This window comes from Desmodus rotundus, chromosome 3 (genome assembly GCF_022682495.2).
Source record: "Desmodus rotundus isolate HL8 chromosome 3, HLdesRot8A.1, whole genome shotgun sequence".
NCBI classification, from domain to species: Eukaryota; Metazoa; Chordata; class Mammalia; order Chiroptera; family Phyllostomidae; genus Desmodus; species Desmodus rotundus.
In genome coordinates, this window is record NC_071389.1 from 65534446 (window position 1) to 65549477 (window position 15032).

Below are 15032 nucleotides of genomic sequence, written 5' to 3' on the forward strand. Positions count from 1 at the left end.
CCATGCATGGACCAAAGGATCATGTGTTCTATCCCTAGTTGGGGCACATACAAGAAAGCAGCCAATTCATGTCTCTCTCTCTCTCTCTCTCTCTCTCTTGCTCTCTCTCTCTCTCTCTCTCTCTCTCTTCCTCTATCTCTGAAAGCAATGGGGAAAAAAGTCTTTGGGTAAGGATTTAAAAAATGATGTACAATCAAAGTTATGAACATTAATGATTTAAAATAGTGAAAATTACTGTTAAAAGGCCTTAATATTGCATAGACAATGCAAGATAATGCAATGTGTGATAAAGTTTGTACATATGCCACTTAGAAATGCATCTCTTTGCTGGTATAAATATTACAATTACAATTTTAAAAATTTGATTTTATTTCAGATCTGAGCAGCATTTTAGGGCTTGGTTTCGATGGGTTGTTTCTTCAAGGAAGCTTGAACTTTCACACTGTTTTTCTTAAACATTTCCCTGTAGAAAACAAATGCAAGAAATTCAGTTTATTTCATTGACTTTAGAGTTAAGGAAGATGAGTTCCTTTTTTCCCCAGAAACAGTTTGAAAGGGTAAAGCCAGAGCCATCACTATTGTGGCCCCATCTGCAGAGCAGACCTGTCACCTTATTAAACATGACGCCCGTTTTACTCTTCTGAGCTCATCCCCAGGACTGGAAATCACTGGAAAGCAAGACCAGAACTAACCGCTCCCTACAGCCACAGGTGGAAGACAACATTGGAACAAACCGCAGCCTCGTGTTACAGCCCCCAACAGCCTGTAACACTGGGGCCAGGGGCCACTTAACAGCAACCCCCACACACCCTTTTTAATCCAGTTATGATCCAATAAAATCTCAAAGCTCCCACCCCTCAGGCTGGTGTATCTCTCCACACCATGCCCCTCTCCTTTCTTGGAGAGTGAATAAAAACTCTATTTTCTACACTTTCTTCTCTTTGTGAATTCTTTCACAGCCCCTGTCACTGACCACCCTACCAATGGTGGCCCGTATGGGGACATTCTCTATTTCTTCCTCTTTCCAGCCTCCTGAGACTTGTGACTAGGGGAGCAGTGGGCAGGAAAAGCTCAACCCAGGCTAACCCCCTACCCCTGTCTCTGCGAGGTTGAGAGAGAGGGTTCTAAACTTCTGTCTCTCTGGACTCTGCAGACAGCCTCCTCCTCTCCCATCCTCACAGCCAGTGATCAGTGAGTCTCCCTGAATCTAGGGATGAACACATCCTATCGAAGGTGTTAGTTTATCCCCCCTCACCTCATTGTGGCAAGCCTACTGGTCTATCACTTCCCCAGGGTTTTGGCTGGGAGGCATGCCTCTAACCATCTCCCTGCTGGTTTGGTCTGCTCTCAGGGCCCAGGGACACCTGGCTCTGAGGCAGAACCTTGTGTTCCATCTCCCCTCAGGCTTCAGGACACAGCTCTGGCTGCAGACCCCTAGGTCTTTTTCTCAAACCTTCCTCCCCCCGCCCCCCCAATTCTCAGTTGTTCTTGTCCCTGAGATATCCTTTCCTTTTCCTTTTTTGTAGTTCTCACCATGGGCAATACTAATCGACCCCACCCAAGGACTCCCCAGTGGGTTGTCCACTTATGAACTTGTAGGCTTTGGGACTTACCGACCTCAGGCCATAACCCTTATTTTCTGTTGCAACACAGCCTGGCCTCCACACAGACTGGATGACCAGGAAGTCTGGCCCAAGAGCAGATGTCTTAACTATGATACCATCCTCCAGCCAGACCTTTACTGCCACAGTCTTGATCCTTCCTTAGGTTTAGTTCTCCAGAGGAGGAGACAAGATTTTAACCATCCGAGGGGACTCCAGGCTTCTTTCTCCTAACTATGCCTCTTCGTTCAAATCTGCCTCACACTACCACCACCTGTCTGTCTTGCTACAGAGTAATTGCCATATTTGTTTTCCAGCTGAGCAACACTCTAATCCCTTAAGGCCCCCTCTTTTAATCAATATTACCCAGCAGGGGGGTAACTGTTTATTCTTTACCTGCCTAACCCAGGTCCTGCTTTCAGCTCTGTTTGGAATTAGGTTTGGCTCCACTGTGCCCACGTTAAGTAAAAAAGGTGCAAAGAGGGAGAAAATCTTGCGCACACACACCCCTCAGACTGTGAAACACTATATTCTCCTCTTGGAGACCTGGGAGCTGCTAAATCCTGGGGGAAAATTGAGCCTGCACCTCAATGCAGAGAAAAAAGTGGCATTTTAAACTCAAGCCACTTTTCTGCCCTTTCACCTGATGAAACCAAAGTCTTTCTAGGAGAAGCTTGCTTTCTTCCCCTACATTCTTTTTCTTTTTTTAATATATTTTATTGATTATGCTGTTACAGTTGTCCCATTTCCCCCACTTTATTCCCCTCCACCCTGCACACCCCCTCCCAGCCGCATTCCCCCATTTTAGTTCATGTCCATGGGTCATACATATAAGTTCTTTGGCTTCTACATTTCCTACACTATTCTTAACCTCCTCCATCTGTTTTCTACCTACCATTTATGCTACTTATTCTCTGTACCTTTTTTCCCTCTCTCCCCCTCCCACTCCCCCACTGATAACCTTCCATGTGATCTCTATTTCTGCAATTCTGTTCCTGTTCTAGTTGTTTGTTCAGTTTGTTTTTGTTTTTTTAAGGTTCAGTTGTTAATAGCTGTGAGTTTGTTGTCTTTTTACTATTCATATTTTTGATCTTCTTTTTCTTAGATAAGTCCCTTTAGCATTTCATACTATAAGGGCTAGGTGATGATGAACTCCTTTAACTTGACCTTATCTGGGAAGCACTTTATCTGCCCTTCCATTCTAAATGATAGCTTTGCTGGAGAGAGCAATCTTGGATGTAGGTCCTTGTCTTTCATGACTTTGGATACTTCTTTCCAGCCCCATCTTGCCTGTAAGGTCTCTTTTGAGAAATCAGCTGAGAGTCTAATGGGAACTCATTTGTACGTAACTGTCTCCTTTTCTCTTGCTGCCTTTAAGATTCTCTCCTTATCTTTAATCTTGGCTAGTGTAATTATGATGTGCCTTGGTGTGTGCTTCCTTGGGTCCAAACTCTTTGGGACTCTGAGCTTCCTGGACTTCCTGAAAGTCTATTTCCTTTGCCAGGTTAGGGAAGTTCTCCTTCATTATTTTTTCAAATAAGTTTTCAATTTCTTGTTCTTCCTCTTTTTCTGGCACCCCTATGAATCGGATGTTGGAATGTTTAAAGTTGTCCTGGAGGTTCCTAAGCCTCTCCTCATTTTTCTGAATTCTTGTTTCTTCATTCTGTTCCGGTTGAATGCTTCTTTTTTCCTTCTGCTCCAAACTGTTGATTTGAGCAGAAGGTTCCCTTCCTGGTTTCCTTCCCGTCACTGTTGGTTCCCTGTAGATTTTTCTTTATTTCACATAATGTAACCTTCATTGCTGCCTGGGTCTTTTTTATGCTGTTGAAGTACCCAGTGAGTTCCTGGAGCATCCTGATAACCAGTGTTTTGAACTGTGCATCTGATAGGTTGGCTATCTCTTTGTTGCTTTGTTATATTTTTTCTTAAGATTTGATCTGTTCTTTCATTTGGGCCATTTTTTTGTCTTGGCACACCTGTTACATAGTAAGGGGCAGAGCCCTAGGTGTTCACCAAGGTGGGGCAACCCTCGTAGCTGCGCTGTGATGCTGTATGTGGGGGAGGGGTCTGAGAGGGAACAGTGGCGCTTGCTCTGCTCTCTGCTGGTTTTCATTCTCTTCCCCCACTACCCACAATCAGATTGGGCCCTCCTGGTGCTGGTTCCTGGGTGGGTGCGTTTGTGTACATTCTAGGCCCCTGTGGGTCTCTCTTAAGACCTCTCCTGTGAGGCTGGGAGTTTCTCCCACTGCCGCCTCAACCCCCACAGGAGCTTTCAGTCAGAGGTTTTCAGGCTTTATTTTTCTGCGCTGGAGCCCTGGGTTGCGCGGTCTGTTTCGATCCCCAGTTGTTCCTCCCAGTTTATCTGTACATGAGCATGGGACTGCCCAGTCTGCCAGCCACCGCCTTGCCCACCCCAGTCCTCCAGCTGCCACCTCGCCACCAGTCCTCTCCACCCAGCTGCGCGTCTCTGCCCCTCCTTCCTGTCTGGATGAATGTTTCTTCTTTAACTCCTGGTTGTTGGACTTCCATACAGTTCAATTTTATCAGTTCTGGTTGTTTTTTGTTTTTAAATTTGTGTTTGTCTTTCTTTTGGTTGTGCGAGGAGGCACAGTGTGTCTACCTACGCCTCCATCTTGGCCAGAAGTCCTTCTCTTTCCCTACATTTTTGAAATGCAAAAATACCTGGCTTTCTTCAAGAACTCTTGTCTAGGCCATCTTCTAAAATACAAATTTTGGCCCTGGCTGGAGTGGTTCAGTGGATTGACTGCTGGCCTGGAATGAACCAAAGGGTCACAGGTTCGATTCCCAGTCAGGCCACATATCTGGATTGCTGTCTGGGTCCCCAGTGCGGGGGTGGTGGTGCACAAGAGGCAACTACACAGTGATGTTTCTCTCTTTCTCCCTCCCTTCCCTTCTTTCTAAAAATAAATAAATAAAATATTTTTTAAAAATAAAAATACAAATTTGGGAAAGAAATCCTATCAAAAGGGAGGTTGCTGTTGTGTGGCCCCTGGGCTGTTGGGGGCGCTGTAACACGAGGCTGCAGTTTGTTCCAATGTTATCTTCCACCTGTGGCTGTAGGGAGCAGTTAGTTCTAGCTGGTCTTGCTTTCCAGTGATTTCCAGTCCTGGGGACGAGCTCAGAAGAGGAAGACGGGAGTCATGTTTAACAGGGTCACAGGTCTGCTCTGCAAATGGGGCCACAATAGTGAATGGGTCTGGCTTTACCCTTTCACAGTTGTTGTGCTATCTCAAAATAATTTGCAAAATGAGAATTCATAAATCCTAATTTTAGTGAACCCATGTCTGTAATCCCTGCAACCCTTAGATTTGTTTCCCGGAAATAGTACCTAGGTATTTTCACGCTCATGGAACAGATTTAGTTGTATATTTTTCTTCCTCCAGGGCCTTTAATTATAAAGACTCACAGCATTTTATACACTTCTGTCACCTAGATGCCAGCTGCTCCTTGGGATCTAGGGGACATTGGGTCAAATTCCAGTCTACCACCCACCCTGAGTTCTGGCAGACTCCTGGTAGGTCTGTTTCTGCTTCCATGGAAACAGTTTAGATTATAGATTTTTACCATCCCTTCCTGGGATTGGTAAGGTTTATCATCCCTTCCTTAAAACCTTCCTGGGATTTAAGTAGGCACATATTAAAAATTATATCTTTGTGAAGATTGAGAGAGAAGTGATTGAGGCGCCCTAGCAGAAGCTTGGAGAAGTGAGGACACTATGTAGGGTGGCGGAAGGACAGTAGGCTGTAGAAGAGGCAGGTTTAAATTCCTGCTTTCTCATTTTCTAGCTATGTGAACTTAGGTAAGTATATTATGAACTTAGGTAAGTATATTACCTAAGTTCTCTGATCCTTGGTCAGTTTCTTCTGTAGAATGGGGAGAATATGACCTGCCTCCCTAGCGTGGCAGAAGGCACTGATCAGGTGCCTTTGTACAGAGTATTAAAAAGCATCCCCACTGTGTGGCCACAGCCCCAAGGTCACACAGCCAAGTGAGGTGAGCAGAGCAGAATTTCAGCCCATACTTGCCCGGCACCCGGGGCTCCCTGGTGTAGTGCATAGCCTGAAGCCTACCACCCACAGTGCAGTGACCTGTCATCTTCCATCATTAGAAGCAAGTCTGGGGAAGGGCTGTGCATGGGAATAGGGATGGGTCTGCCTGGCTGCTCATCAGGGATTAGGCACCTTAAGGAGCCTTCCTTTTAGTTTCTCACTGATCTTGCTTTCACACCAATTCTTCTGTACTTATCACACCACTAACAATGTTATATTAATTCAAAGGTGTCACTCTTGAGAAAGTGCTCAGGGAAACACTCCCTTTTTCCCTGCTGGTCTCATGCTCCCACCTTCTGCCCATTTCACAGATTATAGAAACATTTAATGAGACCACGAATAGGAAAATGTCCAGAACATAACACAAACACTGAATTTCTTTCTTGTTTCACTTTTATTTCCCTTCAAGACAATCTGGCATTTGTCTGGGCTTTCTCCTACTACTTCCTGTTCCTGGGATTTCCATGGTAGCATGCTTGACCCCAAGATAACTGAGATCTGAGGTGAAAATTAAACATTTTATTTATATTTATCTTAAAGGGAAATAAATTAAACTTTTCTAATATTTGACATACAGATCAACAGTATTTATTTATTTTTAGAGAGTGGGGAAGGGAGAGGGAGAAGGAGAAAGAGAGAAGAGAAACATCAGTTTGTGAGAAATGTATTGATTTGTTGCCTCTTGCACACTCCCAACCAGGGATCTGGCCTACAACCCAGGCATGTGCCCTGACTGGGAATCGAACCGGGGACCTCTTGTTTTGTGGGATGATACCCAACACACTGAGCCACATCAGTCAGGGCTGCAATCACATTTTTTTACTCTTCTCTGCCTTCTTTTGATTTCTATAAGTATCTGCCCCCTGCTTTATATTCCAGGACAGAGTTTTTATAAATCTTGTGGTAAAACTGGCCCCCTTTCCCAATCTCTTTTTTAAAATTGTTATCTGCATTAGCATATGAGAAGAACTAAGTTTTTCCCCTAAAACAGGAATAATTCCTAAAAGGTAATTTGTAGTTTACAATAAAATCAGGCTGGGAATGTTTTGTTTAATCCTAGAAATTCAGTAAAATAAGAGTGTGGACTTTGGACGTAGGCAGCCTGGGCTGGATGACATCAGCAAGTGACTTAGTCTTTCTGTGTTTTGTTCTCCTCATCTGTGAAGTAGGAGTAAGAGGGCCTGCCTCGTCAGGTTAAGGTGACAATTAAAAGAATTAATACCCACGACATTTTTAGAATAAGACCAGTTGCATGTTAAATACAACAGAAGTTTGCTGCTGTCGTTACCTTTAATCAGCACTCTCACCTTCATCTCTAGGAGAGGTATGGTCCACGCCCACACCTATGGCAACTCTGAACGGGAAGCACCAGTGTCAGTTCTAGATTTGTTCACTTTCTCAGCAAATGTGTACTGGTGTCTCCTAGGTACCAGGCACTCTACCAAGTGTTGGACGCTCCCCTCCATTGCCAAACCTTGTACTTCTCTGTGGTGGGTTGTATCTCCCATGTCACCAGCTGTGGCCACAGCAGTCCGCTTTGCAATGGATTCTGTTTCTACTGCGTTAATCAGTATAAAGGGCTTTGCTGTTACAAAATCATTAAACATTTTGCCTTTGCAGAATTACTAAACACTATGGATTTCTAAGCCATTTGATATTTTAAGATGTAAATAGACTTTCCCTGCATTATTAATTCCACATGTCACTGCTTTCAATTCCTTGATTATTCCTCTTCTGAACTGTTTGCTTATTACCCATAAAATTCCACTTACATGTATTTCTTCCTGGGGATGATTCCTCCAGATTGACTCAAGGTGTATTCTTCCGCATACTACCTAATCTTCACAAAGGATACATTCTCTCTTACCCAGATTGCAATCTTATTAGATTGCTGGATATTCTTCTTGCAGCTGGCTTAATATTCTTTTCAACCGATTGAAGTACTGGTAGAGCAATAGAAGTTCTCAATGTGATATTTCGTGTGAATAGCCAGCAAGTTTAAACATAATTATTTTACTATTGAACACTTTCTTTGAAGAAATTCTTTTCACCTCACTCTGAAGAAATGGTTTTTATAAAAGCTTAAGAAATTCCCATTATATTAAAGCAATTCACATTCATCTTTGCATATAGCTCAGGATATGGGAAGAAAGAAAGGGGAAATGATAAAGACAGGAATTTCTTCCATATTTCCTCCTTTCAGTCCTCTTATTTCTCATACACAAGCTGATATAATCCTGGGAGCCATCCAGTTCAAGATTGAGCCTGATAATGGGATGTACTTCCCAGGCCTCAGTAAAAGGGGAAAAATGCAAATTAAAAAAAAAATGCATGGCTTTTTAAAAAGATTTATTGTATTGTGAAGTGTTTTACGTGTTAACAGAAATGCTGTGTTTTATGTCATAACTCAGACATGATTGACAAAGTCCTATGTTTCCTTTTTCCAACAAGTGGGTTGAGCATAAAGCCTCATGCTAGAATTGAACATCGTGTTCTCCAGACAAAGGAAATGGACACTTATTGGATGTTATTGCTGCTTTCTTTGCACTAATGCCATTATGAAAGCTCTTTGAATAATATAATTTAAAAATATTATTTCTGTGTTTCAGGTCATGCAAGACAAGATAATTTGCCTTCCCAAAAGAGTTCAGCCGTCTCAGAACCACTCTTCTGTTTCGAATGTCTCTCAGGCAGTGGCTGCAACGACCCCATTGCCTCCACCCAAACCGTCTTCGACGAACCCCATCACTGTGGAGATGAAAGGGCTGAAGACAGATCTGGACCTCCAGCAGTACAGCTTTATAAACCAGATGTGCTATGAGCGAGCCCTCCACTGGTATGCCAAGTACTTCCCTTACCTTGTCCTCATCCATACCCTGGTCTTCATGCTCTGCAGCAACTTTTGGTTCAAATTCCCTGGCTCCAGCTCCAAAATAGAACATTTTATCTCCATCCTGGGGAAGTGTTTTGACTCCCCCTGGACCACACGGGCTTTATCGGAAGTGTCCGGAGAGGACTCAGAAGAGAAGGACAACAGGAAGAACAACCTGAGCAGGTCCAACACCACCCAGTCTGGTCCAGAAGGCAACCTGGTCAACTCTCAGTCATTAAAATCGATTCCGGAGAAGTTCGTGGTGGACAAAACTACTGCAGGGGCTCTGGATAAGAAGGAAGGGGAGCAAGCCAAGGCCTTATTTGAGAAGGTGAAGAAGTTCAGGCTGCATGTAGAAGAAGGTGATATACTATATGCTATGTATGTTCGCCAGACCGTGCTTAAGGTTATAAAATTCCTAATCATCATTGCGTATAATAGTGCCCTGGTCTCCAAGGTCCAATTCACAGTGGACTGTAATGTTGACATTCAGGACATGACTGGGTATAAGAACTTTTCGTGCAATCATACCATGGCACACTTGTTCTCAAAACTTTCCTTCTGCTACCTGTGCTTTGTAAGTATCTACGGACTGACATGCCTTTATACCTTATACTGGCTGTTCTACCGTTCTCTAAGGGAATACTCTTTTGAGTATGTCCGGCAGGAGACTGGCATCGATGATATTCCAGACGTGAAAAATGACTTTGCTTTTATGCTTCATATGATAGATCAGTATGACCCTCTGTATTCCAAGAGATTTGCAGTGTTCCTCTCTGAAGTGAGTGAAAACAAGTTAAAGCAGCTAAACTTAAACAACGAGTGGACTCCCGATAAACTGAGACAGAAGCTACAGACGAATGCCCACAACCGGCTAGAGTTGCCTCTCATCATGCTCTCTGGCCTTCCAGACACTGTTTTTGAAATCACAGAGCTGCAATCTCTAAAGCTGGAGATCATTAAGAACGTAATGATACCAGCCACCATTGCGCAGCTAGACAATCTCCAAGAGCTCTCTCTGCACCAGTGCTCAGTCAAAATCCACAGCGCGGCACTCTCTTTCCTGAAGGAAAACCTCAAGGTCCTGAGCGTCAAGTTTGACGATATGAGAGAGCTGCCGCTCTGGATGTATGGACTTCGGAACCTGGAAGAGCTCTACCTGGTTGGCTCTCTGAGTCACGATATTTCCAAAAATGTCACCCTTGAGTCTCTGCGGGATCTCAAAAGCCTTAAAATTCTGTCTATCAAAAGCAACGTTTCCAAAATCCCTCAGGCAGTGGTGGACGTTTCCAGCCACCTTCAGAAGATGTGCATCCACAACGACGGCACCAAGCTGGTGATGCTCAACAATTTAAAGAAGATGACCAACCTGACGGAGCTGGAGCTGGTCCACTGTGACCTGGAACGCATTCCTCACGCCGTGTTCAGCCTGCTCAGCCTCCAGGAATTGGACCTCAAGGAAAATAATCTGAAATCTATAGAAGAAATCGTTAGCTTCCAGCACTTGAGGAAGTTGACAGTGTTAAAACTGTGGCACAACAGCATCACCTATATCCCGGAGCACATAAAGAAGCTCACCAGCCTGGAGCGTCTGTCCTTCAGTCACAACAAAATAGAGGTGCTGCCTTCCCACCTCTTCCTGTGCAACAAAATCCGATACTTGGACTTGTCCTACAACGACATTCGTTTTATCCCGCCCGAAATCGGAGTTCTACAAAGTTTACAGTATTTTTCCATCACTTGTAACAAAGTGGAGATACTTCCAGACGAACTCTACTTCTGCAAGAAACTTAAAACTCTGAAGATTGGGAAAAACAGCTTATCAGTACTTTCACCAAAAATTGGAAATTTACAGTTTCTTTCCTACTTAGATGTTAAAGGCAATCACTTTGAAATTCTCCCTCCCGAACTGGGCGACTGTCGAGCTCTGAAGAGGGCTGGCTTAGTGGTGGAAGATGCTCTGTTTGAAACTCTGCCTTCTGATATCCGGGAGCAAATGAAAACAGAATAACTTATTTTTGTTTTAAAGTTTGACTGATACATGCTTCTACCAAATACCGTATACATAATTAGGTAGTCTTAATGCCTTTCCTACTTTATGGTTTTTTTTCTTTTCACACGACACAAAATGTACACAAAGATTGAGTAAGGAGTATGTATTTTTTAATAAAAATTTAATTGTATTTTTTCAGTATTAATATTTTAAAGTTTTGTTTGTCCTGGGGCCTGATGTACCTATTATTATTTTCTACTGGCAGAAACAGATGGTTCCATCTGTTTTTGTTGTTGTTGCTGTTGTTTTCAGTTCATTCTTGTGAAAGGGAGAGAATTTTAAGTTGCGTTTTTTTAGTATTTTTTTGAACAGATGAAGAAGCTGTTTTTTGCCAAGGTCATTCTCAGCTTGTTTACATCTCTGCGCAGTTCCTTGCTTTTGTTGTCATTGTTTGTACGCAAGGAGTCTGTGCCAGTTATTTTAATACCAGCTGCCTTCTCCATTGGCCATGCCCTCCATTGTACATAGGACATTCTTTTCTGGAGTTCCATTCACGTAAGTGCATTGTCACAGATTATTATTTTAAGGTTTCCCCCCATCTCCAAGGGGACCCTAAGTGATGTCATTTCATATACCTGACAGTCAAAGTTATCCTTAGGCGAGGATTTTTTAAGTGAGTGAAGACAATAATCTTCCATAGTGGGCATGCGTGGATTGGTCCTTTATAATTTAATTGATTTCCATTTTTACTAACATTTAAAAATATTTTAAAACTGAATACAGAGTTCCCCTCCTTTAATCTCAGTGTAGCTATGTAGTACCGATGAACAACCTTAGAGAAGTTAGATTTATTTTAATTAAAATAGGTAATTAAATTTAAATATCATAGAATAGAAGCCTGGTTTTTGAGTAATTTAATCATCTTTGATATCTTGATATGTAGATAAATCAGATGGAAAAAAATTCACTACTAAAGCACTCTGTTAAAGGCCCGGTGCACGCCAGTCTGGCCCAGTGGTTCCTCTGGGCAGTGTGGAATCTGTTCCAAGTCTGCCTGTTGCACAGAATAACCATATATATATGTATTTAGTCCGTTTCCCTCCAGGCTGCCCTTGCTGTGAATGCTAGTGATGCAAGCACAAGGACGCTTTCTGCTCTCTTTGGCTTAAAATAAGTATCTCACAGAATGGTTCTGTTACTTTTATTTTTGAATGTGAACAAATTGCTAAGTGGATGTCACTTAGCGATAATTTTTTCCAATGATCGATGGAGCTCTTATGGATCTTTGTACTTAAAAGTCCAACACGGTATGGGTCTCGGGTAGAATTTTTCAGTAACTGTGAGCTGTGTGGAACAGGAAAATGAAAGCACGATCCGTGCCCTCCATCCAGGAGCAGCACTACTGATCGTGGAATTTTGTTTTATTTACCAAATCACATTGTCCATTTTCCAAGCCTAGTCTTCTGTAAGAAAGTTTTGTGACTTAACAGTGAGAGACAGTAGGAAGATGATTTGGAGTTTCAAAATGCTGCCTTTAAAATTTGCTCCTTGATCCTGGTGACCGCTCTGGGCTAATTTGAGTCACGTGAGATGCAACTGCAGGAACTCCTCAGCAGCTGCACGTACAGCGCTGTGTTCTTAAAGTTAGATACAGTACACCATGGGGGGAGAATTGGGGAAAGAGATGGTTCTCACTTACTTGATAATCTAATCATGTAGACCAAAGTGCTTCACTATTTCTGCTCTATGCTAAAGTGTTAGAATGGTGATTTTATATAACTGATGTATTTCGACCTCTAATTGAAACAATAGGTTTAAAATAATAACATGGTTATATTTCTCATAGGATAAAACATTCAATTCCTGATGATGAACATTGTGCTGACTTTAGGAATGTAGCCCTATCTGTTTTAAACAAAGAAACAAAGAAAAAACGTTGGAGATTGTCCATAGCTGAGCGTGACAGAAATACCCGGCTGAAAGTAGACTTTGCTAACTACTGTTAAAACACTGGGTGCACTATTTTTCTGTATAAAATTTAGGGTTATTTTCTATATCACCCTTCAAAAGGGATCTATTCAGGTTAAAAATCATATTTATGCTAAAGTCTTTATCTGGTGTTAATTCATAATCTCATATGTGTTCATAACTAAAGTCACTAATAATTATCTTATCACTTATAAAAATTTGTTCAAAATTCCAAAAGAATTTGATTTGCTTTCTTAATGATTTTGCAGGCCCTTAACCCGTGTTTTAAATAACATCCAATAAATCGGTATAGTTCTGTGACTTCATGTTTTAATTAAAAGGGAAAATTCTTAGATGTTTCTATTAGATTTTATAAAATTTCAAAATTCTCAAACTTTATCTTGAGTCAAAATTTTCTGACTCTGGCCCTTTTTAATATTACAGATTTTTGTTCACATTCTTAGATAAAAAGCATTCAATTACTACTTAGCCTTTAAATGGGAAACTCAGGTAACTGAACTGCTGACTTTTCTGAAGTTCTTTAACAGATAAACTTCATATAAAAGGGGTGTTTACCTAATCTTTTTTTGTATTTTACAAGTGCAATTGCTAAAAAAGAACAGCTAGCTCTATTTCTCCAACCCCTATAGGATTCATGGGAAACTGCTCATGTAGCTTTAAACACCTGTGTATTCATAACTCCTATGGCTGCTTAAGCCCATAACGGGTACACTTTTTGGTCTGTTTTAATGGTTAAGTGTAGAACAGTCTAACTGATGGTTTGCTGAAACAGAGCATATAAGTATATCCCAGTGGAACTCGCGAAAGAAGACCGCACCTCGAAAAAGTAGTTACGTGTTTTTATTTTGTTTTGTTTTTAACAACACTTTTAATATAAAGGTCCTTCATACAGTGAAACCTGTTAGTTACAATTGTAAATTTTTTTTTATTGTTCACCCACCATTTTTCCTGCCACACATTCCTCGTGTAGCTATTGTAATGAGTTCTAACAATTTGTGTGGCATCCTGCTTTTTCAGAAAGGCATGAAAAGGATGCCTGCCATGGGTGTTTTGCTCATTTGGAGGTGGCTCCTTACCTGTCTCTCAAGCCACCTTTGTAGGAGGGGCCTAGACAACCTGGAATCTTCTTTGGGTTACTAGGGATAAGAGAAGCTCGAGTTCCTGCAATACAGTATCTGACACTAAGAAAGACGACAAAATCCACATCTCTCGTCGCCGTTTCCCCCAGGGGAAGTTTGCTGTTACTCATTTTCCTAATTCTGTAAGAAAAGTTAATTTTTAAGTAGTTCATTTTACTCTCTAATTTCATACTAAATACCTGATCAATAGTAATGACATACTTACTTAAAGGGAACGATCATGGCACATGTTTAGGAAAACTGTCAGTAGTACTCAGTAGTGAACAGATAAATTTCAGTTTGTATTTAGAGACAATTTGTATTTGAAATCGTATAACTTCAATTTGTGTTTAGAGACTAAATGAAGATTCAATTCACATTCCCTTATTAATACAGTGGTTATGTTAAACAGTTCACATTTGGGTGGGATCTCAGCAACTCAGGGTAGGGTTCCATGCTAACCCCAAGTCAGCAAATAGCACAGTTATTCGTGAGGGGGGATGCCTCAAAGGTCTGTAAGGTTCTCTCACCTGTCCTTGCCTATTTAGATACATTGTAAGAAAAATTGGACAGTCTTGACCAGAACTGCCATTGATTTTTCAGATTTAGGCCTCAATGACGTGCTTCTCATACATGTTATACTAGCCTTCCGACCTAGGGATCCACTCTTACTTCATTTCCCCAAGCCATTCACTGATGCAGGTAACATCCTTAAAAGTTCATTTTGGGAAGAAGGAAGAGGGTCTCCTTACACCCCAAGGAATTTTTTTAAAATCAAAAGACCTTTTGAAAAGGATTATGTCACTTTGAACTTAATGTCTGGGCCATATTAAATAACAGTTCTTATGCATGGTTTTTAATGTGGTATAAATATGTTTTCTGCTAAATACCATCCCCCCCCCACCTGATTCTGCCTCTTCAATGAAATATTTTTAATGGAATCCAATGCCTTACGTGCTCACTCAGTTTTCCCTCTGCCTCTTGTATCCCGTCGCTGTCTGTGTGTTCAGATTGTGTCACGTGCTGGCTAAACCTCTAAGACTGTCCAGAAAAATGCTTGAAAGTTGATTTGTCCTCATGCAAATTCATGATAAAATGTCTTAATGTTATCCGGCTATGTAGTACATAGGAACAGGAAATAAATAAAGTCACTTTTGTAATTTAAAGTTGAGATTTGTCCCTTTCTTACTCATTTGGAGAAACCATGTTTATATTTGGCATTTCTGTGGTATTTTTGCGTGTTCTGTCACCAAGGCTCGCTGTACTCCACAGGAAATGGGCTGCGTGCATTCTTTTACTTTGTGTTTAGCTGGTTTCTGCAATTGTGACTAATTATTTCCTTCCTTAATTCACTGTACTGCATGTACACAAGGTGCCCCTGGAGTTTCA

General features: G+C 41.7%; 1 protein-coding gene across 2 annotated transcripts in view; it reads left to right on the top strand.

Moving 5' to 3' along the window:
* Nucleotides 1-14809, top strand: part of LRRC8C (leucine rich repeat containing 8 VRAC subunit C) — an 86008-nt gene extending 71199 nt beyond the window's left edge. For both annotated transcript variants that reach the window (XM_053920826.1, XM_053920825.1), the window contains one exon: nt 8281-14809. In XM_053920826.1, the coding sequence (XP_053776801.1) occupies nt 8281-10554 (2274 nt within the window). In that variant the 3' untranslated portion in view covers nt 10555-14809. The remainder of the gene's footprint in view (nt 1-8280) is intronic.
* Nucleotides 14810-15032: the final 223 nt, after the last annotated feature.